At 43.3% G+C, this 23877-nt stretch overlaps 2 protein-coding genes across 3 annotated transcripts; both read right to left on the bottom strand.

The window, feature by feature from the left end:
• Positions 1–1383: 1383 nt before the first annotated feature.
• LOC103100274 (gasdermin-A-like) lies at positions 1384–20207 on the bottom strand. Of its 2 annotated transcripts, none has more exons than XM_007482292.3 (11): positions 19926–20207; positions 18992–19220; positions 10155–10338; positions 9004–9172; positions 6921–7014; positions 6495–6545; positions 6070–6087; positions 4948–5123; positions 4504–4654; positions 3352–3425; positions 1384–2992 (listed from the first exon to the last, which is right to left on the bottom strand). In XM_007482292.3, the coding sequence occupies exons 2-11, from the start codon at positions 19206–19208 to the stop codon at positions 2126–2128; spliced, it is 2001 nt and encodes a 666-aa protein (XP_007482354.2). In that variant the 5' UTR covers positions 19209–19220; positions 19926–20207; the 3' UTR covers positions 1384–2125. The 2 variants fall into 2 exon arrangements, with proteins under 2 accessions (XP_007482354.2, XP_007482353.2); XM_007482291.3 differs by having other exon boundaries at positions 4948–5126; positions 19926–20198.
• A 134-nt stretch (positions 20208–20341) lies between these two features.
• Positions 20342–23048, bottom strand: LRRC3C (leucine rich repeat containing 3C). Its single transcript, XM_007482293.3, has one exon. The coding sequence runs from the start codon at positions 22998–23000 to the stop codon at positions 22227–22229; it is 774 nt and encodes a 257-aa protein (XP_007482355.1). The 5' UTR covers positions 23001–23048; the 3' UTR covers positions 20342–22226.
• Positions 23049–23877: the final 829 nt, after the last annotated feature.

Genomic DNA, 23877 nt, shown 5'->3' on the forward strand with positions numbered 1-23877 from the left:
CTCCATGTACCCTTACTAAGTATTATTTTCATTGCATTGTGATCTGAGAAGGTTGAATTTATTATTTCTGCTCTTTTGTATTTGTTTGCAATGTTTTTATGCCCTACTACATGGTCAATTTTTGTGACTGTACCATGTGCTGCTGAAAAGAAGGTATATTCCTTTTTGTCCCTATTTATTTTCTCCACATGTCTACTAACTCTAATTTTTCTAAGATTTCTTTTTTTTTTTAAACTCTTACCTTCCATCTTGGAGTCAATACTGTGTATTTGCTCCAAGGCAGAAGAGTGGTAAGGGCTAGGCAATGGGGGTCAAGTGACTTGCCCAGGGTCACACAAGTGGGAAGTATCTGAGGCCAGATTTGAACCTAGGACCTCCTGTCTCTAGGCCTAGCTCTCAATCCACTGAGCTACCCAGCTGCCCCCTTTTCTAAGATTTCATTCACTTCTCTTACCTCTTTCTTATTTATTTTTTGGTTTGATTTATCTAGTTCAGATAGAGGGAGGTTCAGGTCTCCCACCAGTATAGTTTTTCTATCTATTTCATCCTTGAACTCCACTAGTTTCTCCTTTAGAAATTTGGATGCTATGCCTTTTGGTGCATACATGTTGATTATGGATATTTCCTCATTGTCTATACTGCCTTTTCTTAGGATGTAATTACCTTTCCTATCTCTTTTAAATATATTTATTTTTACTTTGGCTTTGTCAGATATCATGATTGCTACTCCTGCCTTCTTTTTATCAGTTGATGCCCAATAGATTTGGCTCCATCCTCTTACTTTCACCCTATGCGTATCTACATTCCTCATGTGTGTTTCTTGTAGAAAGCATATGGTAGGGTTTTAGATTCTGATCCATTCTGCTATTTGCTTGCATTTTATGGGTGAGTTCATTTCATTCACGTTCAGAGTTATGATTACTAGCTGTGTATTTCCCAGCATTAACAAGAATAGAAATTAAGGTTAAGACTTCACAGGAGAACTCTTCTGCTTTGTTCCAGTGACTGCGTTCTACAGGCAGGATGAGGGTGACTAAAAGTCTGAGACCCTGAAAGTCTTAGACCCAATGCCCCAAGATGCTTAGGATGAGTCCTCTTCAGAGTTAGGGAGACAGCTGGGAAGCCCCTGGAAGGTCTGGACCATTTTATGAGTCCTAGGCTCCTGGGAAGTCTGTCTGGCCTCTGCAGCTCCCTCTGGTGGCAGTTCAAGACTCAGTCATTGCACTGAATGACCAGTGTCCAACCTTGGATGGGGCTTTGGGTTGGAGAATGGTAGGAAAACCAAAAGCTAAAAGAGACAGGCTAGGGACCCTCGAGTGTCCACTTCCCACCCTCATCTGTAATAGAGATGAATTAAAAAAAAATCACTTGGACGAAGATCACCCAACTGCTTGTTCTTTTATTTTTAATAGTTGCTCTCTCTTTCTTTTTTTTAAATATTATTTCATCTCCCTCACAAGAAGCAAAGGGAGAAAGATAGAAACTAAGAGGAAAAGCAAAGGAAAGGTTGGCAGCACTGACCCAAGAGAAAGGCGAATATCCAGCAGGTGGCAGCAGTGGGACCCAGAAAAATAACTATTGGACACTTGGACATCTATCTGGAGAGACAAAGGATGATTTCCACTTGCAGGGTACACCAGGGTATCCTCCCTGGGAGGAGGAGAAGTATTGGGGGAATATGGCATTTCAGAGAGACCTTCTCTTATTCAAATCTAGGGAGAAGATTATGGTTATGATTAGGGCTGGGTGTGTTTCTAGTCCTTTGCATATTGTCTCTCCCGGTGGATTGTAAACTCTGAGTCCAGGGACTACCTTTTGCCTTTCTTTTCCTAGGGCTTCCCACAGTGCCTGGAACACAGCAGATGCTTCATAAATGCATATGGACTGACTTGATGACTGGACTGGTCCTTGCAGGAGGTATTTAGATATGGAGATCTCCTTGGGATTTGTGTGACGTTGATGCTTTCTTTGAGAAACTTGGAGTTTTCAGGGAACGAAGAGGCTTCCCCTATTCTCAACTCCCTCCAGGTCTCTGATCCAAAATTATTCCTTGAACTTCCCACTATAATTTCTTGCTTGAATAGTTATTCCCAGATTCCTTATTCCTAAATGCCCATCTTAGTCCCTAGAAGAATTTTGAGGTTCCTCCCCCCATCCCAAAATGAGTTTTGGGACCTAAGCTGCCCCCAAACCTTTGACTCAGCAGATGGTGGTCAGCCAGTAGAGACTGGGATTGGAGATCAAACTCAGCAGCCAATCTCATGGTCTCAGTCTTCATTGCTGCAAACTCTGGGCTCTCACCCCCCTTCATTAGCAGACTTGAATGGCTGAAGAAGCCTTTGTCATCATCTAGATCAAACACTGAGGAGCTACCTCTACCCTGGAACATTCCGGTTCTACCAAGCCCCTTACTGAGCAAGTTGGTGTGGGAGCTCACATTCTCTTCCACCTCTTGGCTAACTGTAGAAAAACTCTCAGACTCTTTAGAGGCCCTGACTTTCATACCCTCCAAGGAAGCCAGGTCCCCAAAGCCCTTCCCCAGCAAACTGGACCCCAGGTGGAGCTTTCCCACATCAAGGGAGAGCTCTGACCTGGGGGATGGGGAGCGGAGTCGCTCTTTCCCCCAGTTATTCCCCAAGTCCCATTCTGTTTTCCCTATCCCTCCAAGGTGAGCCCCAGAACTCCACTCTGCTTTTCCCATCACTGGGTGGGCCAGAGTGGTATGGCGTCGGGTGAAGGGGCTGCCAATCCAAGGGATTCTAGATAGTCCTTGAAAAACAGAGAGGGCAGCATATAGGGCACAGAGGGGAGGCAGGGCATCAGGGTCCCAGGCAAAGAGGGGACCATCACCCTGTAGGTCAAGGCCACAGAGACCTATCAGGGCCTGGGTCACAGTCAGCTCTTCTCCTTGAAAACTCTGGAGGAGCTCACAATGGAGACGGAATGGCCCTGCTTCAGCTCGAAGGAAATTCTGATCCAGGATGGTCTCCATCTGGTGGTTAAAGAGTGAGGAGTAGAATGTGTCCCCCAGATATCCAACCCCCAATTATCTGCTTTAGAGATTGTCTAATACATCTAAATCCCAATCCAGAACTGTTCTCCTTCTCCCTCATTCCCCAGACCTCTGGTAATGTGGTAGAGTAGAATGGGTGTCAGACAATCTATCTCAGTCACTAATGAGGGGCTGGACCTTGGCCACAGTAGGCTGCCTCTTTGGGAAGTTTTATAATGGACTCTATTGATGTCCTAGGCCTCTTTGAGCTCCCAAACTTGATCCTTTTTTTCTGGTCCTTGGACCCTGTCCTCAGTAGGCCAGCCCCATCCCCTCCTATATCCCTAGTCCTCCTTTACCAGCTCCAGCTGTTGGAAGAGGATCCTCTTCTCCACAGCCATTGCCAGAAGTTGCTGTTGTTCCTCACTCAGCTCTAAGATCAGGAAAAAAAAGAGAAGGATGAGAAAAAGAGGGCAGAGCCTGAGAGAACCAGTAAGTCAGTTTTAGGTTGATTGGTTGTTGCCATTCACAACTGAAGAAGACCAAAAATGATATCACTGCTGCTGTTTTCTTACTGGAGCCCAAATTGATTTAAGGGACACAGAATTGCACAAGTGGCCAGCCTCACTCTTTTCTAGTCATTGAATGCAGGGGGAAGGCAAAAGTCAAGAGAACTGGAAACGGCCAAAGATGCAGTGGGTGACCTTGGTGTGTTCTTTGTCTAACCAAGCTTTGAGCATTCCACAGTGATTCCTTGGCCTTTGGAACAAATTATTCTCACCTGCCCTTTCTGCCAGGAAAAGTCTTCACATGGCTGGGGTAGACAGTTCCCTAACTCATGGTTTCATATGGGGGTGTCAGGGAAAAGTAGGACTTCTGGTGTCAGGGTTTCAGGCCCTCCCTTGACCATCCCAAGTCATCTTTAATTGGTGATGGGTAATTAAGAGGTGGTCCATCAACTTATCCACTCCTCATCCCTAAAGGTGGACAGGTCACATACACAGGAAGAATTCTTTTCTTCATTTATTAATCAAATTCTGTTAAAATGGAATTCTATCTGGGATTCCCAAGGACAAAAACCCCTCAAAAAAACAGTAGATTATATGGTATCTCTGACCCAGATCCCAGATAAAGGAATACACAGTAATTCTCCCTAATATATATGAAAAACAAATTCTCTCAGAGGTTAAGGTTCATTGATGGCCCAATGGGCTGGTTCTTGGTAATTAGATATGTTAAGTGGTCTTGGAGAAGGGACTGGTTCTGTGCTAATAATTGAGACATGTGCAGGAATCAAGACCATACATTGTCCAATCCCCCTTAATGTCATTCAGGGCAGATGGACTGGGCAGTCTTCTTTCTTTGGAGGACAAAGAGATGAAGGTTGGAACATTTGACCTTTTGCAGAGTGAGAGGGAGGAGCAATGTCATGAGCTACCAAACACAGTTCAGACACAGGCATCATGGAAATGTGCCAATGAGACCCACCCTTAGCTCCATACTTTCCTTACCCTGGAGTGCTCCCAACAGGTAGAGAATGCTCCCTGCCCAGGAAGGGTTGAGTTTGCCTGAGATGTCCTGCAGCTTGGCTAGGATAGTATCCCCAGGGCCCCCTAGGAATCCTTGTATCACTGGCTCTTCAAGGTCCAAAGCTCGGTTCATCTGGGAAGGAGATATACAAACATTATTAAGTACTTGCTATGTGCTAGGCACTGTGCTGAGGGTCCCTTTCTCCAAGGAACTCACATTCTGATGGGGGAGCCAAGATAAAATAATGATGTACATCCACAATATAGAAAGGTTGAATGAGAGGTGATATCAGAGGAGAGGTACTAGCAGTGGGGTGCACTGGGAAGGTCTCCTGAAACAGGTGGGATTTAAGTCTTGACAGGAGCACTCAGTGGGACATTCCTAGGATAGGGGAAAGAGGGGGAATGCTATTCCTCCCACTCTACCATGTCCTCCAGCTCTTGTAGGGCTTTAGACTGGCCCAGAAGCCCCAGGAGGGCATCCAACAGAATCTCCCGTCTTTCCAGGGTCAGATTCTTCAAAATGGAGATCTCTGCTTCCACCTCAGCCTGAAGTGCCTTGAATCCCCTGTGTTCTTTGGAGGATGACTCCGGCCACTGCCCTGCTTTAGAAACACAATGACTGGGACCAGGATCTTGGAGTCCCACATTCCCTCTAGCATTCATTGAGACAGGAGCTTTCCTTACACATCTGGTTGTCCAGTCCCTCCTTTCTGCCCTGGAATCTGTCTCCCATTTCAGTCCCTTGGCTCCTTGGTGCTTTCCTACTGTTTCTCATGCCCACCACTCTCTCTTCTCTCTCCTTCTCCTTCTCTCTTATCTCCCCTCCTCACTTTTCTCTTTCCTCCTTTGCTTTCCCCTTCCCCCTCCCACTCTGCCCTTTAAGACTCTTATTCTTTTCTCTTTTCCTTTCCTTTCCTTTCCTTTCCTTTCCTTTCCTTTCCTTTCCTTTCCTTTCCTTTCCTTTCCTTTCCTTTCCTTTCCTTTCCTTTCCTTTCCTTTCCTTTCCTTTCCTTTCCTTTCCTTTCCTTTCCTTTCCTTTCCTTTCCTTTCCTTTCCTTTCCTTTCCTTTCCTTTCCTTTCCTTTCCTTTCCTTTCCTTTCCTTTCCTTTCCTTTCCTTTTTTAATTTCTTAAACTTTCTGTCTTAGAATGGATTCCAAGGCAGAAACTAGTAGGGGCTTGATGATTGGGTTTAAATAACTTGACCAAAATTACATACCTAAGAAGTTTCTGAGGTTAGATTGAAAATCCGAACTTTCAATCTCTAGTTCTGGCTACTGCACCAGCCAAGCCACTTGGCTGCCCCCTGCTTGACTTTATTTTTTAAAGACTCCAATTCTAAAGGAACTGTTTGGACAGTAATGGAGTAGGACCCCACTTCCTTCTCTTGGAGTGAAGCTTCAGGACTCGGGGGCCAGGGCGGGGGGATCTCTGAGAGAAGGCAACTCTAGTGTTTCTTCATTGGCTTTCTACCTCCCTCACTGTCTAATCCTGGCTCCCTCAAAAGGAGCTGGTGAGAGAAAAGAAGGGAGCAATCAGGTCCTTACTTCTCTGGGTTGTGGATCCTGCAAAGGAGGCAGAAGCAAAGTCAAAGATACTCCAGTTAAAACAGACACAGAGAAATAGACAGTAGTGATGAATAATGCAGATGCTAATTTAACCTCTATACCTCTTCCCTAGGAAGGAGGCTTGGGGACAAGAGAAGTTTATGCAGAAGAATGCCAGTACCCTCCTCACTGCCCTTACTGCCCTCACTTCCACCCCTTCCCACCCCTGTGCATTTATATGAAGTTGATCTCATCACCTTCCTCCTTCTCCCATCATTAGCTCATAGCACCTACACCCCAGCTTTTTCCCACTTCCAAAGCCTGGGAGCTATCCAAATTCTCCCCCACCAGGATTTTCTCTGCTTCTTCTCTAGCCTCACCAGATTATGGGAAAAGATAGAGAAGAGCCACTTGGCTGCACTCACCATCAGAGGAGAGGAAGGTTTTCTGCTTTTTATCCTTGAGATGGGAGATGTCTGCAGTTGATAGAGAAAGGGAAGGCAGGAGTTAGCACTGATTCCTTGCTGTGTCTAGGAACCCACCAAAGAAAGCAAGGAGACTTGGCATGCTTAAGAGAAGGAAAAGGGGAGCTGAGGACCTGTTCCAGGGAAGTCAGGCAGTCCAGGAGTGGGAAAAAGAAATGTCTCAAAGAAGCTTTGGGCTATGGCCTCTCTGTGGTATTGGGAAGAAAAGGGCCAGCATGGAAATCCAGGAGGAGAATGGTCTCCTGAGCACTGATTAATGATAAATCAATGATCACTGATCAATCAATTAATCAAATAGGTTCAATGACACAACATGGAGGTAGTTTTGTTTCCCTCTTTCCCCATCCTCCATTCACTGGAACATACCCCAATTTTTTTCTCCAATGACAAGCTGCTTTAGTCGGAAGGCCAGGACAGAACCCAGAGAGACATGGATGGTGGTGTTGAAGCTAAAGGAACCCTGGAGGAAACCGGGAGATCCACATGGAGAAAGAGAGAAAGAAAGAGGAAGGGGTCATAATCATGTTCATAATTTATATTTAAACACAAATACATTATTATGGTTTTATAATGGATTGAATGCTGGATTTAGAATCAGAAGGACCTGGGTTCAAATCTCACCTCTGACTCATCTTAGGTCACACAGTTTGAAAGTGATGGATGTGGGAGAGGGACTAATTACCATCATCTCTCTGTATCTTTCTTAACTGTATATCTCTGACTTTGCTTCTGCTTTCGCTGCAAAATCCACCACCCAGAAGAGAAGTAAGAAATTGACTTCTCCCTCCCTTCTCCCCTTGTCTAGGCTGAGGGAGCCAGGTTTAGATAATCGAGGGAGTTAGGAAATCAATGAAGAAGGTTGCGAAGAAAATTGGAGTGAAGGATAAAGCAGAGGGGAGAGAGCCTCTTGTTATTTAATTGATGGGTCATGTCCAAGTTCTTCCTTCCTTCCTTCCTTCCTTCCTTCCTTCCTTCCTTCCTTCCTTCCTTCCTTCCTTCCTTCCTTCCTTCCTTCCTTCCTTCCTTCCTTCCTTCCTTCCTTCCTTCCTTCCTTCCTTCCTTCCTTCCTTCTTTCTTTCTTTCTTTCTTTCTTTCTTTCTTTCTTTCTTTCTTTCTTTCTTTCTTTCTTTCTTTCTTTCTTTCTTTCTTTCTTTCTTTCTTTCTTTCTTTCTTTCTTTCTTTCTTTCTTTCTTTCTTTCTTTCTTCAGAAACTTCAAAGGCTCTTTATTTTTACTTCTGTAACAGGAAACTAAATGAGAGTAGTTATGAAAATGGGGTTCAGTTTAGTTTGATCCACACAAATACTAACACCTTTCCCATCTTCAAAGTCCAAAAATGAAGACTTCCAATTAAGCACTGAGTAAACCACATGTTATGTTTATTTTTTAAAAACTCTTATTAAATTTTGGAAACCATATGTACAAAATTGTTTTATGTGTAATTCTGAAAATAAAATATCTTTGAATTTTCAAAAAGTTTTATTAAAGAAAATGGGATACATGACCTAAATTCTCAGTGGCATATAAGCTATTAACACAAGTTTTGAAGTCTGGAAGGTCACTTCAAGTCTGAATTCATTTATTTATTTTTTAAACCTTTACCATCTTAGATGTGATAAGTGATACTAGTTATTAGTTCCAAGGAAGTATCTGAGGCCAGATTTAAACCCAGGACCTCCTTTCTCCAACCCTGACCTGAGCCATCTAGATGCCCTCTAAATTTATTTTTTAATATATTCAGAATTTATTTTCAATTTAAAAAATTTAACTGAGTTTTACACTTTTTCATTAAAAAAATTAACTGAATTTTACGCTTTTTCTTTGACACTACAGTTTTCTTTCCCTTCATTTTAAGTTAGTTTCCACTTCATGCTGTCTTCAGATTTCTTCTGAAACTCTTCAGACCCTAATCCTCAAAATGTTTTGAAGGCCTATACTCTCTTTTCCTTCAGAAGCTGCTGAAAATATAAAGAAGAAAACTAAGTAAGTTAGGAGAACATAGAATAGTACACCTGTCAGATCTATGGGGAAGGAAAGAATTTAAGACTGAGCAAGAGACAGAGAATATTACACAATGTAAAATGAATAATTTTGATTACATTAAATTAAAAAGGTTTTGTACAAACAAAATCAATGCAATCAAAACTAGAAGGGAAGCAACAAATAGGGGGAAATCTTTATAACAGAAGCTGTTGGCCAGTGCCCTATGCTGGAATTATATCAGGAAGTAATTAGGAGTAATTTGTAAATTAGTAGTAATATTAAGAAAAGAGTGAGAAGGGTCATAGGACTGTGCAGATTCAAGTGGAGAAAGCTAATGGACTGTATTCTTAGAGGGAAAGGGCCTGAAGTAAATAATGTATCTTTGTGTGATGATAGCCTTTGGTTTCCCAGTGTAAGGGACTGGGTGGGTGAGCTCCATGAAGGGCCAGAAGTGTCAGAACTCCAACCTTGAGCCCCATGGCTGTGAGGAGAGGGATAGAAATGCCGGCGCCACCCTTCCTCCCCTTCTCCAGTTTGGCATCCTTCAGCGTTTCCACTGCCTCAGTCACCATATACAGATTCTCCCCTCGCTCCCGAAGCTTCTTCAGGAAGGATGGCTCTGGCTTCTTCAATTTCCTGGAAGAAAAAGAATTGTGATTTTTATTAGGCTCTGGGTCTTTCACATGGACAGTAGCTTCTCTTCCTAAGTGCCCCTTCTACAACGTGGCTCTTCTACTCTGGGCCTACCCCCACCTCATCACTCCTGGGCTCCAGACACTATAGAGGGAAATTCCAGGCAGTGATTGCCATAGGAGCTGGGACCTACCTTGACTCACCTTATTTGGTTGAAATGTCTATGTGTCTCTGAGTCCACTATATTGGCAGCTAAGTAATACAATGAAGATGAGGGACTTGTGGTTAGGAAGACCTGAATTTGAATTCTGCCTCAGACCCTCTGTAGCCAAATCATCGAACCCCTTTCTTCCTCAGTTTCATCAAGTATAAATAAGAGATGATCCCAGAACTTGCCTCCCAGGAGTTGTGAGGATCAAACAAGATAACATATGTGATGTGCCGATGGGGGTATGATTGGGGTTGTAGACTCTAAATGATCACTCTAGTGCAAATATTAATGATATGAAAATAAGTCTTGATCAATGACACATGTAAAACCCAGTGGAATTGTGCATCAGCTATAGGAGAGGATTGGGGGGAGGGGGGGACAGAACATGAATCTTGTAACCATGGGAAAATATTTTAAATTAACTAATTAAATAAAATCTAAAAAAAAGGTAACATGAAGTGCTTTGCAATTCTTAAAGTGTTCCATAAATGCTAGTTCCTCTTAATTATTCACAGGAGCCTATATGGGGTCTGAGTGCCTGAATATTGAGTATATTGAAATATTTTTATGTGTCCATAAATGCTTGTGTCTATGTGTGTTTTTGAAGTAATTTAAAAATTTATGTCTTTATGACTTTGTGAGTACCAGGGTGTCTCTGTGCCTTTGCAAGCCTGTGCTTGCAGAAAGAGGGTAGGGCTGGAGCCCATTAGAGAAATTCCTATGCCAGCTTTTATCATCAGTTCTACAGTCATCCCTTCCCAACCTGGGCCTCACCACTTCTTTAAGGACTCCAGCTCATCCACGATGCTGAGCTTCTGAATCTCCAGGCAGTTGTTATGGGAGCCACCAGCAGAGACGCTGATATTCACAGGGATCCCGATGGCTGTGGTCTTCACTCCAGCCTGCATTGTCCCTTCACCGTTTCCTTGAATCTTGATCTTTGTGTCTTTTTTTGGTACTGCCAGAGAGACACCAGAGCTCATCTTGTTACTCTGCTCCCAACCCACCTCTTCCAAAACAATTACATGGATTTCCTCCAAGTAACAAATGCCCCTTTCTCCCTCCTCTAAAGTGAGCATGAATCAAGAGGTTTTCTCCAGACCTAGATGAAGGTTTAAGTGTGGACATTTTAAATGTTCTAAGACAATGGGAATTTCCCAAGAATATGGCAATTGTCTTATGTTATAATGTGGTAGAAAGGGCACACGATTTGGAGTGAGACCTTTGTTTAAATCCTGGCTCTACACCTTTGTGCCTATCATTAAATTATTCCCTTCTCTTGACCTCATTCCCTCCCTCAATAAAATGGAGATTGCACTTCAGAAGATTAATGGTGAAGTATGTCATCTGCCTCTTGGTGGTGGACTCGAGGGGGAACATACATTTTGTTGTTGTTGTTCAGTTGTGTCCAACTTTCCCGGAACTCGGTTGAGGTTTCCTTGGCAAAGATATTGGAGTGGTTTGCCATTTCCTTTTCCAGGTCATTTGACAGATAAGAAACCTTGGAAAACTGGGTTAAGTAACTTGCCCAGGGTAACACAGCTAGCTAGTAAGTATCTGAGGCCAGATATCTACTCAGGAAGAGGCGCTTCCCTGACTTCAATCTTGGCACTCTATGACATTTTTAGGCATGACCAGTGTTGACTTGATTGATTTTTATAAGAAAGTGTTCCATCAGTGGGTGGAATGGGAGCTGGAGATAATTGGTAGGAATTGACAATGACATTTTAAAAAAGATTAGGGGCAGGGAGCAGCTAAGTGACTCAGTGGATTGAGAGTCAGGCCCAGAGACAGGAGGTCCTGGGTTCAAATCTGACCTCAGACACTTCCTAGCTGTGTGGTCCTAGACAAGTTAACTTAACCCCTATTACCTAGCCCTTACTGCTCTTCTGCCTTGGCACCAATATTGATTCCAAGAAGGAAGGTAAGGGTTTTAAAAAACAAATAAGTAAAAAAGAAAAATATCAGAGGATCAATAAAATATTTAACATATAAAATGAAAATAATTGAAGAAGATAATCTCTAAGGGTCTTTTCAACTCTAGCTCCAAAAAAATTCCTCATGAGTAAAAAGAGTATAATAGGAATATTTCCTAACAGCTTGATGATGCCAAGGGATAGAAGTGTAAAAAGGCAACGATTTTTTAGGTAAAGGTGTTAGAAATGGCTAAAGGGGACAGAATGACCAGAATAATGAATCTGATTCTTTGTGATAATGGGTGGCTTTTAAGAAGGGAGAAGGGAAGGGTAAATTTAGATATATGGAAAGAAATCAATAAAAATCTATCTAATAAATAGAGTATTATGTGGCTTGCACAGTTTATATGTTTAATAAATGTTCAATGAATTCAACTAAGCCTGCTTATATCTAAAATGCAGGGGCAAGGGATGCAGTTAGTCATCAAGGATTTATTCAATGTTTACTATGACCAGGTACCGTGTAACCTATCAACAGAGCCTAAGACCAAAGACAAAGGAACTAGGAGAGAAAAAAATTCGGAGGGGGTCAAACTGGAGGTAGAGAATTTGAACAACCTGACTTCAAAGCCCAAGGGCACATAAGGGATAACCAGAAAGCAAGATTCCTAAGGCCACTGCCAGGTATTTAGCTAACAAATCAGCTGGAGCTAGACAGAAGACCCAAATAAGAATGGCTCCTGATCCTTCCCAAATAGAATCATTCTCTCCAGATTGGAAGCAGGTTAGACTACTCAGAAGCATTATAGCCCTGAAGGGTAATTCTTCTTAACCTTTTTGTGTAGTGGCTCCTTGGTGAAGCATATAGATCTGTCTTCAACTTTGACCGGCTCCACCTTGATTCATACTTGTCTCTGACACCATGTAACCTTGGGCAAAGCACTTAACCTCATGAGGTCTCAATTTCCTCATCATTTCCACAAAATTAGGGAGTTGGATCCAATAAGCCCTGAGGTCCTCTCCTATCTTAGATCCATGATTTGGCCTTTAACTTCCTTCACAATGTGGCTCCAACCTACTCTTCTAACCTCGTTCCTTTCACTATTCTTTAATTATTCCATTTTCTAAACTCTCCTTCCAGCCAGGACCTGATTATGATACCATCTCCTGCCTCCATGCATTTCCTCAGGTAACTAAGACTCCATGACTGGGACATACTTTGTCTTTATCTTTCCTTGATAAAATGGTTTTCCCCTTCTGATCTCAGCTCAATTGTTAGTTTTCCCATGAAGTCTTTAGGGATTAATCTCTCTCTCAGCTGAAAACTGAAAATGTGCTCACTTCTTCCTCAAATTTCCCTACAATAATTTGCCTGAACTTTTCATTTGCTTTGATCATTCTCTACCTTGTGTTATATTTGTGTTTACATGTATTCTGTCCCTGCCTCATCTGGACTTCAGGCATTTTCTCTGGCTGTCCCCAGTGCCTGGGCAGTTCTCCCTTCTCTACTTCATCGGCTGACCTCTTTGGCTTCTTTTAAGACCTATCTAAAATCCAACCTTCCACAGAATGCCTTTCCTAGTCTTGCTTAATTCCACTGTTTTTCCCCAATTAACTCTTTCCTATTCATCCTATATATATTTAGCTTGTGACCTCATTAAATTGTAAGCTCCTTGAGGACGGGGACTGTCTTTTTTTTTTTTTAGTTAGCAGACATTTATTGTATTTAATATGAGTACAATTTATTATTGTATTTAATTAGGCAGACTTGGACATTTACTATCTGTGTGACAATAGGCAAGTCACTTAACCTCTCTTTGCCTCAATTTCCTCAAATGTAAACTAAGAATAGTAAGAGCATCTGGGCTGTTGTGAAGATCAAATGAGATATTTGCAAATCACTTAGCATAGTAGCTGACCTTTAGTTGGGGCTATACAAATGCTTTCCCCATTCCTTTCCTTCCCCCCAGTAACTATTATTTTGTGTCCCAAGTCCAGAGCAAAGGACTTTGCAATACTGAGTGCTTAATAAACATTTTGCAGTTATTCCTCCTCCTCTCTATCCATCTAGGATTCTGTATTCTTGGAACTGAGAAGAGTTTGGACGGGGACTGTCTTTTGAGAGGAGTTATTTAATAAATATTTGTTGAACAGAGAGGAGGTCTTCTGGAGAGCTGAGGTTTCTGGAAAATGATGGTTTATCTTTATATATTTTATTTTATTTTAAAGAAAAATAGAGACTATTTTAAGCCATTTAGGATCATGGTTGTTGTTCAGTCATTTTTTGTCATGTCTGACTCTTCTTGACCTCATTTGGAGTTTTTTTGGCAAGAATACTAGAGTAGTTAGTGATTTCCTTCTCTGGTTCATTTGTCAGGTGAAGCAACTGAGGCTAACAGGGTTAAGTGAAGTACACAAGGTCATGCAGCTAGAAAAAGTCTGAGGCCATATTTGAACTCAGAAAGATAAGTCTTCCTGACTCTAGGTCTGGCATTTTATCCACTGAACCACCTTTAAAATTATGTACAATGTTCATGGGTAGGTCAAGCTAATATAATAAAACTGACAATCCTGCCTAAGTTAATTTACTTGTGTAGTGCCATTCCAATCAAACCACCAAAAAACTATTTTATAGAACTAGAAAAAATAATTTAAAAATTCATCTGGAAGAACAAAAGATCGAGAATATCAAGCAGACTAATGAAAAAAAAAACATGAAGGATGGAGTCCCAGAAGCACTAGATCTTAAACTGTACTATAAAGCAGTGATCATCAAAACAATCTGATACTGGTTAAGAAATAGAAGGGTGGACCAATGGAAGAGATTAGGGTAAATGACATCAGCAATTTAGTGTTTATGAACCCAAAGACCCCAGCTTTTGGGATAAGAACTCACTATTTGACAAAAACTGCTAGGAAAACTGGAAACTGGAAAACAACATAGCAAAAATTAGGTGTAGATCAATATCTCATACCCTATATACCAAGATAAGGTCAAAACAGGCATATGATTTAGATGTAAAGGGTTTAATAATTTACTTATTAGGGAAACATAGAATAGTTTACCTATCAAATCTATATTAAATTAAAAACAGTTTGCACAAACAAAACCAATGTAACCAAGATTAGAAGAGAAACAAGAAACTGGGGGAAAATGTTTATAACAAATTTCTCTGATAAAGGTTTCATTTCTCAAATATATAAAGAACTAAGTCAAATTTATGAGAATACAAGTCGTTCCTGAATTGACAAATGGTCAAAAGGATATGAATAGGCAATTTTCAGATGAAGAAATCAAAGCTATCAATAAGCATATGAAAAAATGTTCTAAATCCCTCTTGATTAGAGAAACGCAAATTAAAGCAATTCTGAGGCACCACCTCACACCTATCAAACTGGCCAATATGTCAGTAAAGGAAAATGGTAAATGTTGGAGGGGATGTGGCCAAATTGGGACACTAATGCATTGCTGATGGAGTTGTGAACAGATCCAATCATATGGGAAGGCAATTTGGAATTATACCCTAAGGGCTATAAAATAATGCATGCCCTTTGATCTAGTAATACTACTACTAGGTCTTTATCCCAAAAAGATTTTTAAAAGTGGGAAAGGACCTGTTCATACAAAAATATAACTGTTGACAAAGAATTGGAAATTGAAGGTATGTCCATCAGTTGGGGAATAGCTGAACAAATAATGGTAAATGAATAGGTGATGGAATACTATTGTGCTGTAGGGAATGATGAACCAGATGATTTCAGAAAGAGCTGGAAAGACCTTCATTGACAGATGCAGAGTGAAATAAGCAGAACCAGGAAAATATTGTATGTAGTAACAGCAATATAATGGAATGATCAAATGTGATAGACTTTGCTACTAGCAGCAATACAATGATCCAGCACAATTCTGAGGGACTTATGAAAAAGAATGCTATTCACCGTCAGAGAAAGAATTTTTAGAATAGGAATTATATGAAAGCATATGACTTTTCACTTGTTTATTTGGGTATATAGTTTGGGGTTTTGGTTTTATAAGATTATTCACTTATAAAAATTAATAATATGGAAATGTGTTTTGCGTGATGATACATGTTGAATTGCTTGCCCATATTGAATTGCTTGCCAACTCTGGGAGGTGAGAGGGAAGAAGGGAGGGAGACAATTTGGATTACATAACTTGGGAAAACTTAGGTGGGAAATTGTTATTACATGTAATTGATAAAAATAAAATAACGTATTCTGCATTTCTCAGGCTTTTAAAATACAGTGTACTGAATACAATTTAACCAACATGGTACTGTAGTTTGAGTGATATCTTAAGATGTATAAACCCATTCTAAATGGTCCCAGACAGCTTTCTGAGTTTTTGTGCCTCCTTTGTACGAATTTTCTTTTCCTTTTTTAGCTCAGGATGCCAGCCATCACTTTTCCTCACTGTTTCCTGGGTTCAAGTTCTGCCTCTTACATATTATGTCTATGTGATTCTGGGCAAGTCACTTAACCTCTTAGAGCTCTAGATAACTCTCTCAGACTATAAATATAAGAGAGGATGTCAGCCTCCATTGATAGAGGAATTTTCTTTACCTAGGGATTTCCTGTACCAGTAAAGTCACAGGTTGAAACCTAATACCTCTCCTTATCTTAATGAACTTATCAATAATGGCCCCTCTCATAATTTTCTTTGGCTTAGTGTCTAAAATAAGAATCAATGGGCTTTGAATAAAGGCACTTAGAAGGCTTCCTTTTGCTTTCTTACTAGCCCATGGCTGTATTTTACACTTGATCTTAGCCAAAAAGCTGAGAAGCCATCCATGGCTGTGTTTTATAGCTGAGGCCAATGGAGAGTGAATTACATATAGACAGGTTTTAAGTGTTAACAATATATAATTTGCATTTTGATGATCCTTTACACTATGAAAAAATTTAGTCATGCACTGGAACCAGCTGCAGAAACTGGACTTCAGTGGGAGAAAAATAGGGAGGGAAAGGGACATTCTAAACCTCAGACAGGACTGCAGAGTTGGAACTAGAAGAATCCTTAGTGGTTCTATTCCAACTCTGTCATTTTAAAGATGAAGAAACTGAGGCCAAAAGTATAGTGTCTTCCTTAAGGTCACACAGTTTATAAGTGAATGAGGAAGGATTTGAATACAGGACCTCTGAATCTAAAGCTACAGCTTTTCCTATTGAACCACACTACTTCTACCAAAAAAGAGTGGTAAGGGAAAGACATCAATAAAGTTGGGAGAGAGGGGTGCAGAGAATAAGGGCGTGGGGAGGAAAGACCCTGATGAAGTATGAGGAGAGAGGCTCTTGTTTCATGGTAAAGGCTCCATGCTAGGGTCCTTATAACAAGTGTTCTTGAAGTAGAGTCACCAGGAACACTGCTGTTATATGCTTGGGGAGATCAGGTATAGTATTTTTCAGGGTTGGGGAAATGGGCAAAGATAGAGAGAAGGAGGAGCCAGGTGAAAGGGTGCTTTGAAGATGTTGTGCTTTATATCCTCCCTTTGGGGATGAATATTGGGAAATTGGTATCTGTGTCCCCAGGATGTGTCCCTTTGGCTGCCTACTGCTGGTTGAGAGTGGGAGAGAGGTAAGACAGTGTTGACATGGTGCGGATGGTCAGAGTCAGAATATATTATATCCCTTAGAACACAGTCTCTTGGCCATTCTCCAGTCAGTTAGGCAGTTAGATAGGATAGTGGATAGAATGTTGGACCTAGAGTCAGGCATACCTGAGTTCAAATCCTACCTCAGGCATTTAGGAGTCCTATGATTTTGAGCAAGACAGTTAACTGCTGCCTATCTCAGTTTCCTTATTTGTAAAATGGGGATAATAATAGCATCTACTTCCCAAGGATTTTTGTGAGGATCAAATGAAATAATATTAGTAAAACATTAGCACAGTGCCTGGTATCTAGTGGGTACTTAATAAAAGCTTGTTTTCTTTCTTACCTTTCTTTATCATTTCTTTCTTCCTTTCTCTCTCCTTCTTCCTCTCCTTTTTTTCCTCCCATCCATCCTTCCTTCCTCCTTCCCTCCTCTCCTTTTCTCCTCCTTTTCCTCCTTCCTCCCTTCTTCCCTTTTCTTCTCCCTTCCTCTGTCTTCTTTCCTTTCTTTTCATCCTTTCTTCTCTCTCTCCTCATTTCTTCCTTTCTTCCCCCTACCCTCATTCCCTTATTCCCTTCTCTCCTCCCTCTCTCCTTCCTTCCTTCCTTCCTTCCTTCCTTCCTTCCTTCCTTCCTTCCTTCCTTCCTTCCTTTGTTCATTTCTTCCTTCCTCCCTCCCTGTTTTCCTCCTTCCTTTCCTTCCCTAAGGATGCAATTGTACCATTGGTTCCCAAGATCCTGGTAGTTGGAGATCCATCCCACTACTGTTGTTTATTCCTTTTCTCTGTACCTGATTGCTACTTAATATTCACTTAATTCATATTCACGTCTAGATACTATAATGCTCCAAGTCAGTGTCTTGGAGCTATGTCTTATTCCTTCTTTCTCTGTATCTTTTAGTAGTCTTTTTTCCCTCACAGACCTCCATAAGACCTGGGTGCCACTGGGTGAGATTGCCTCTGATGGATCCTCCACCACTTCTCCCTTAGTGACTCCACTCTCCCTTCCACCTGCCCTCTTGCTTATCAGTAATGTAAACATGCTAGAAACATCCAAACCCACACATTGAAAAGGCATCAAGAGCCAATCCCTGGTATCTTCCTGATTGACTTCAAAAACAGGCAGCCAATCAAATATATTAAATGAGACACTTCCTTCCTAAAAACAAACAAACAAACAAAACAACAACAAAAAACCTTTGGTCCTTCTTTCTCTGGGTTACTGAGTTACACCAATATGTGAAGAGTGGAACCCATATGTCCCCACATCAGGAGCAGCAGTGAGGAAGCTTGACCTGACTTGGGCAGGCCAACTCCAGTTGGACATCCTCTTGCAGTTAGCATCAGCCCCTGCTTCCTCCTGCCATGGTCTCATGAGCAAAGCACTGGAGGCCAAATTTGGTCCCTCTAGTGACTGATACCCAGGTGCATCCTTTGTCCTTCCCTCCTTTTCTCTCCCTCATGACCTTGGGTTAGGCACTATACCTTCCTTTGTAAGTTCAAATGCCTGGGACCAGATCTGCAATTTCACTGGCTAGGAAAAATCCCTCTTGAGAAAACACCTGCCCCCAATCTAGGTTAGCATCTTCTCTGGAGCTCAGTCTCAGAGAGTTTCCTAGAGCATGGAGAGTTGGTGGCCTTCTCTGGTTCATATAGCCAGTATGTGTAGGAGGTGGGATTTGAACCCAAGTCTTTCTGACTCTAAGGTCAGCTCTCCAATCTGTATCTTTATAACTTAAAATGTGCTTGCAATAAAAAGCTTATTGTTTTTACCATCACAGGCAAGTCTGCCTCTTTTAGGGATGCCTTGTGAGTCCCAAAGCCGGTACAATGAGCCGATCCAGCGCCCCCTCCATACCATATCAGGGCTTTTCTCCAAGACCAAGAGGAGGTAGGTGATTGAATAAATTGATTGATGAGTTTTCCTCCTCCTCCCACCCCTTTCCAAGAATATAAAAACTAGCATATGTAGCTAGTGTATCTTCAGGGTCCTGTGCACAAGTGCTGTGTTTCTGATCCTGGAAGGTATGCATGTGTGTGTGCATGCACGTGAAGGGGGAAGTTATAATAATGGATGACTCTACCTGGTAGCTTAGTTCCAGCCTCCAGCACATCTCTGAGAGAGAGGTCTGTCTTGACATATTGGGCTCCCCAGAAGAGTGTACCCTTCCTCTTCCTCCTCACCAGGCAGAAGGGTCTGAAGCGGGAAACATCAATGATACTGCCCAGGGGAATCAGCTCCCCTGTAGGGTCCAGTTGCCTTACCAAGGCCTGGGTGGTATCTCGAAACACAGGAGCCATGCTTCCTACTACCTGTCATGGATGGAATGAAGGAAGAACAGACTATCTTAGCCTTGACTTGGCCGCCCCCTTTCTCTTCAGTCTTGACCTAGATCCTTTCTCCTAGCCTTTGTGAGAGAACCTCCCTACAGGTGGATGGGCACATCCTGGATGGCAAAGCACTTGGTGTTTCCCTTTCACTGCTGGATACCATCAAGGATCTCAACCCACTGTTGATACCTTATTCTCACCACAGGTCAAATTCTTCCACGTCTTCTGACTCTATCCTCCTTGCCCCACTTTGAGAGAGTTCTTACTTACCCCCTGCCCTTGGGGGCATAGAGCAGACAGCTTTGCCTGGCTTTTCTGACTTAGCTGGCAGTATTGTTTGTGATTCTCACTTTCCTAGCTCCTGCACCCCACACCTCTTAGCCCAGAGACCCAAAGAGAAATAAGCAAAGAGAACAGATGACTCTTCCCATATATTTCCCCACATCCCATCTCTCTGACTGGACTCTCCCATTCCTTTGCCCCTCTCCCCATTCCCTGCATCTCTAATAAACTTATAGAAGAGAAGGGGAGGTAGAGAGAAAACAGAACAATGTGAACAAGAGGAATATGACTCCCCACCCCCACCATCCCTTAAAGTCTATGCTAAATATTGGTTCTCTTAGACCCAAGGAGCCCTCAGGGTGATGCCTTCTCATTTGCTGGATCTCTTGTCTCTTCCCCACTCACCTTTGCAGAATTAGAAGTGCCCAAGTGACTTCAGGGTATGACTTCAGGCTGGAGGGGATACTTCTCTCTGTAGGTTTGAGGCTCACCTCTGACAGACTGTTTTTGGATGCCACTCTGGTACAATGGCCACATCAAATGGGCCTCTTGGTGTCCGTGTTAATGGAGAGATAGGTGCGCCCCACCTGTCCCCACCCTTATGTCCCCACACAGTCCACTTCCCAGAAGTCATCACAACTTGTTCCAGCCTGCCCCTGGGGAATGCAGAGGGAAGGCAACTGGAAGGAGCAATGATATATTTGACTGTGGTTCCCATAGAGTAGGGGATGATGGAAGGGGACATTTGGCCCAAAAAGTTCCCATGAAAAAAAAATCATGTCCTTTCTCCTTGAAAGGCTTATTAGGGACAAAGTAGCGGGTCATGGGTGCTGTTAGTTTGTAAGCTGAGAGAATGCCAGAGCTCTGGCATTTATGTGAGGAATAGGTCATTAGATTTCTGCTATTTCCCAGGGAAAGGGGAAGGGGAGAAAAAAAGATTTCAATCCCTTCTTAGGAAAAACAGTTTAGAAGACATCAGGAGAGCTTAAGAGTTATAAATACAGAGCCCATTCAACTAAAATATTGAGTATGATTTTTTTTTTTGGGAGAGTAGAAAGGCAAAAAAAGAGAAATGTAGGAGGAGACATCAGAAGGATCAGGTATGGATGAGAGTGGGTAGAAATTAAGTGATAGGAAAGGGAAATGAAGGGAGGAACCAGATTTTACACTCCCACTCCTTGACTCTACCCATGGGTCTGCATTCTAAGTAGGGTGGAGACACTGAGAAGATGGTCCTTATCTCCAGTTTCTGTTATTGACACTTACATGCCACCCAGAGACAGCCCTTTCTCTCTTAGGGACAATTTGGGGCTTGTAACCTTTATGGGTGCAGAGGGAAAGGAATTAGCATCCTGAAATGTCCCCAACATGCTGCAAGGGTCATCTCGGCTCATTGGCAGCCAAATCTGCTTATGATCTTCCTGAAACTTCTGCTAAAATCTAAGCAGATTTCAATTCAGGGACCAACTCCCTCCCCCCCCCCTTAACTTCCTGTGGGGGAAGATAAAGAATGTTGGTCCTTTCTCTGATGCCTCCTCTCTTCTCCTTGGTAATGGGGAGACTGGATGGACCCAGGTTGCTAAAAGGATGATGTGAGGCGGTAGGCAGAAAAAACATAATGCCAATTGCCAATCTCATCCTACTGACCAATATGTAGCCATACCTTCTCATTTCCCATCCCCCAAGATCCTCTAGTATATCATGACTAATTCACAGCTCAGTTCAGGTTTCCTGTGTCCCTGCTCAAATATACTCTGGTGTCAGGAGCTAGAGGGTAGGAGGGAAGGAGGAGACAGGGACCAAGTCCAGCATGGAGGCCCCAGGGGTGGAGGTGAAGTTACCTGGGAGACTGGAAGCCAAGCCTACCCGCCCTACCTAGCAAGGAATTATGGGCAAGGTGTTTGAGAAGCTATAAACTGTATCTTTATTGAACGTTTTCTGATCCACGAGGGATGGGGATGAGGGGACGCTTATCAGACCACATGCCCTCATCTTCCCCTACCTCTACCTCCTTCTCCCAGTCTGAAGCACAGTGGGATTTCTCATTCAACAAGAAGGTCACACTGAGGGGAGAGGCCCTGTGTATAAGAGCTAAGACAGAGAAGTGGGGATTCTGCAGGGGAACATGGTTAGATACGGGCTGGCTGGAGGAGGAGAAAAGGTGAACTAAAGAAGGGAAAACCTTGAGACATGAGACTGGGATAGGGGTGATTAATGTATAGCAAACTGTGAGAGGAGAAAGGCTGAGACAGAGGGCACAAAGGAAATAATTAAGGAAGGAAGAGTTGACCAAGAGGGGACAGAGAAGAAGTTTAAATAGTAGAGATATGGGGGCGGCTGGGTGGCTCAGTGGATTGAGAGCCAGGTCTAGAGACAGGAGGTCCTGGGTTCAAAATGAGACCTCAGACACTTCCCAGCTGTGTGACCCTGGGCAAGTCACTTAACCCTCATTACTTATTGCTCTTCTGCCTTGGAATATTGATTCCAAGATGGAAGGTAAGGGTTTAAAAAATAAATAAACAAACAAACAAACAAACAAATAAATAAATAAATAAATAAATAGTAGAGATGTGAGAGACAGAGGGAGATGGAGCAGCAGCATTAGGGCTGTAAGAGGTCTACGGTGGAGAGGATGGGATAAGGTGGCCACAGAAACAGTAGATGAGAAGATGTTCAGGAGTGATAGGGCAGGGAATGATGGGAGTATCAAATAACAGTGCTGAGCATGGATGAATCCTCAGAGCGGGCTGGCAGGGTAGGGGCCAGTTTGGGTGGGCGACGGGCCTCTTCCTGATTCCTCCGTACATAGTGAGCAAGATAGGCTACCACAAGTGCCAGCCAGCCTCCCATGGTGACCAGCAGGGCAGCATCTGTGCCTCGCCGTGCCCCACCTCTCCCCGGCCCACACATTTCTGCCTCCTCTATCAGGGACAGAAACTCCTGTCCCACCAGCTCTGGCCGGGCACTTGGTCCACAGATGATGCCTGCCCCGGTACCTGGTGCCAACCTCACCCATCTCAGCACCTCCTGAAGGGCACAGTCACAACGCCATGGATTGGCAGACAGGTTCACTTGGATCTGTAATTCCCTAAAGGCCTCAGCAGGCACAGATGTCAGCTGATTGGCAGAGAGATCCAGGTATCTCAGGGTATTTCCTAGACCCTGGAAGGCAGCATCAGAGAGGCGGATGAGGACATTATTTGACAGGTCTAGCTCAGCCAGGGCAGGAAGATGCTGGAAGGCACCAGCAGGCACAGATGCCAGCCTATTGGCATCTAGGTAGAGTTTACGGGTATCATTTGGGATACCTTGAGGCACAGCAACCAGGCCAGCCTGGCTACAACGGAATGTACGCTCACCAGCTTCCTCTGCCACATAGCAGCCTCGGGGAGGTGCCCAGGCACTGGGCATAGTGCCCCCCATGTCCATCACCAGCAACAGGAAGAGAGGAAGATGAATGGTTGGTAGGATCATGACCATGAACTGGCATAGTTCTCAGGCTAGGCAGGACCTGAAGAAGATAATTGCCCCTGTCCCCCCACCCCCACCCAAGAATAAAAATTACTCCCATCGATCCCACTCAGGGGGCATCCGGGAAAGAATCTTAGTCCTGGCTTTGTGGATTCTACCTCAGTCTAGGTGGTGTCCTGTCTCTAAATGCTGCCCATAAGGTCCCTAGTGGGTCCAGGGGCCCCTGTGTGGGGTCTGTGTCTGAGGTCCCTTTCCTGGGTATCTGGGAATCTGGGGGTCCTAAATCTCTGCCCTTCCCCGTGCCTCAATCCCTCCCATGGGAGATTGTTTTCTGCTTCTTCCCTCTCTCCACCTACCTGTGGGGCTGACAGGCTGGCAGAGGTAGGCAAGCAGTTTCTCTGTGGTGCTGGGAACTCAGCTGGCACTAGAGGGAAGGGAGTGTGAGGGGTGAGGAAAGGGGAAATGAGAGCAAGATCCAGAACAACTGGGAAAACTCGGGCTTTCCCCCCTTCTGGCCCCGGCCTCCATCTTTCTCCTCCTTCAGCTTCTCTTTCTTTTCATTAACCCCCTCCTCCTCCCCCCAGAACCCCTGTACTCCTTTCTTTCTTTCCTCTTTCCTTCTCTGACCCTCCCTCTCGAAGCTTCTCACCCCAGCCAGCACAAGAATTTGTTTCTCTGCAGCTTCTGCTTCTCTGGGAAAGAGCTGCCTCCCCTCAGCTTGTCATAGGAAACCCCAGCTTTATCTTTCAGGAATCAAGCAATTGGAATGGGGAGGGTGTAGGGGCAGTATTGGGTTTCCCCCCATGTGACTGAAGCCAGAGTCCCAGGGTTCAGTTACCTGAGCAGAGACAGAGCAGTTCAGGATGGGATACAGTCTCCAGATCCC

This window comes from Monodelphis domestica, chromosome 2, assembly GCF_027887165.1.
Source record: "Monodelphis domestica isolate mMonDom1 chromosome 2, mMonDom1.pri, whole genome shotgun sequence".
Classification (NCBI taxonomy): Eukaryota; Metazoa; Chordata; class Mammalia; order Didelphimorphia; family Didelphidae; genus Monodelphis; species Monodelphis domestica.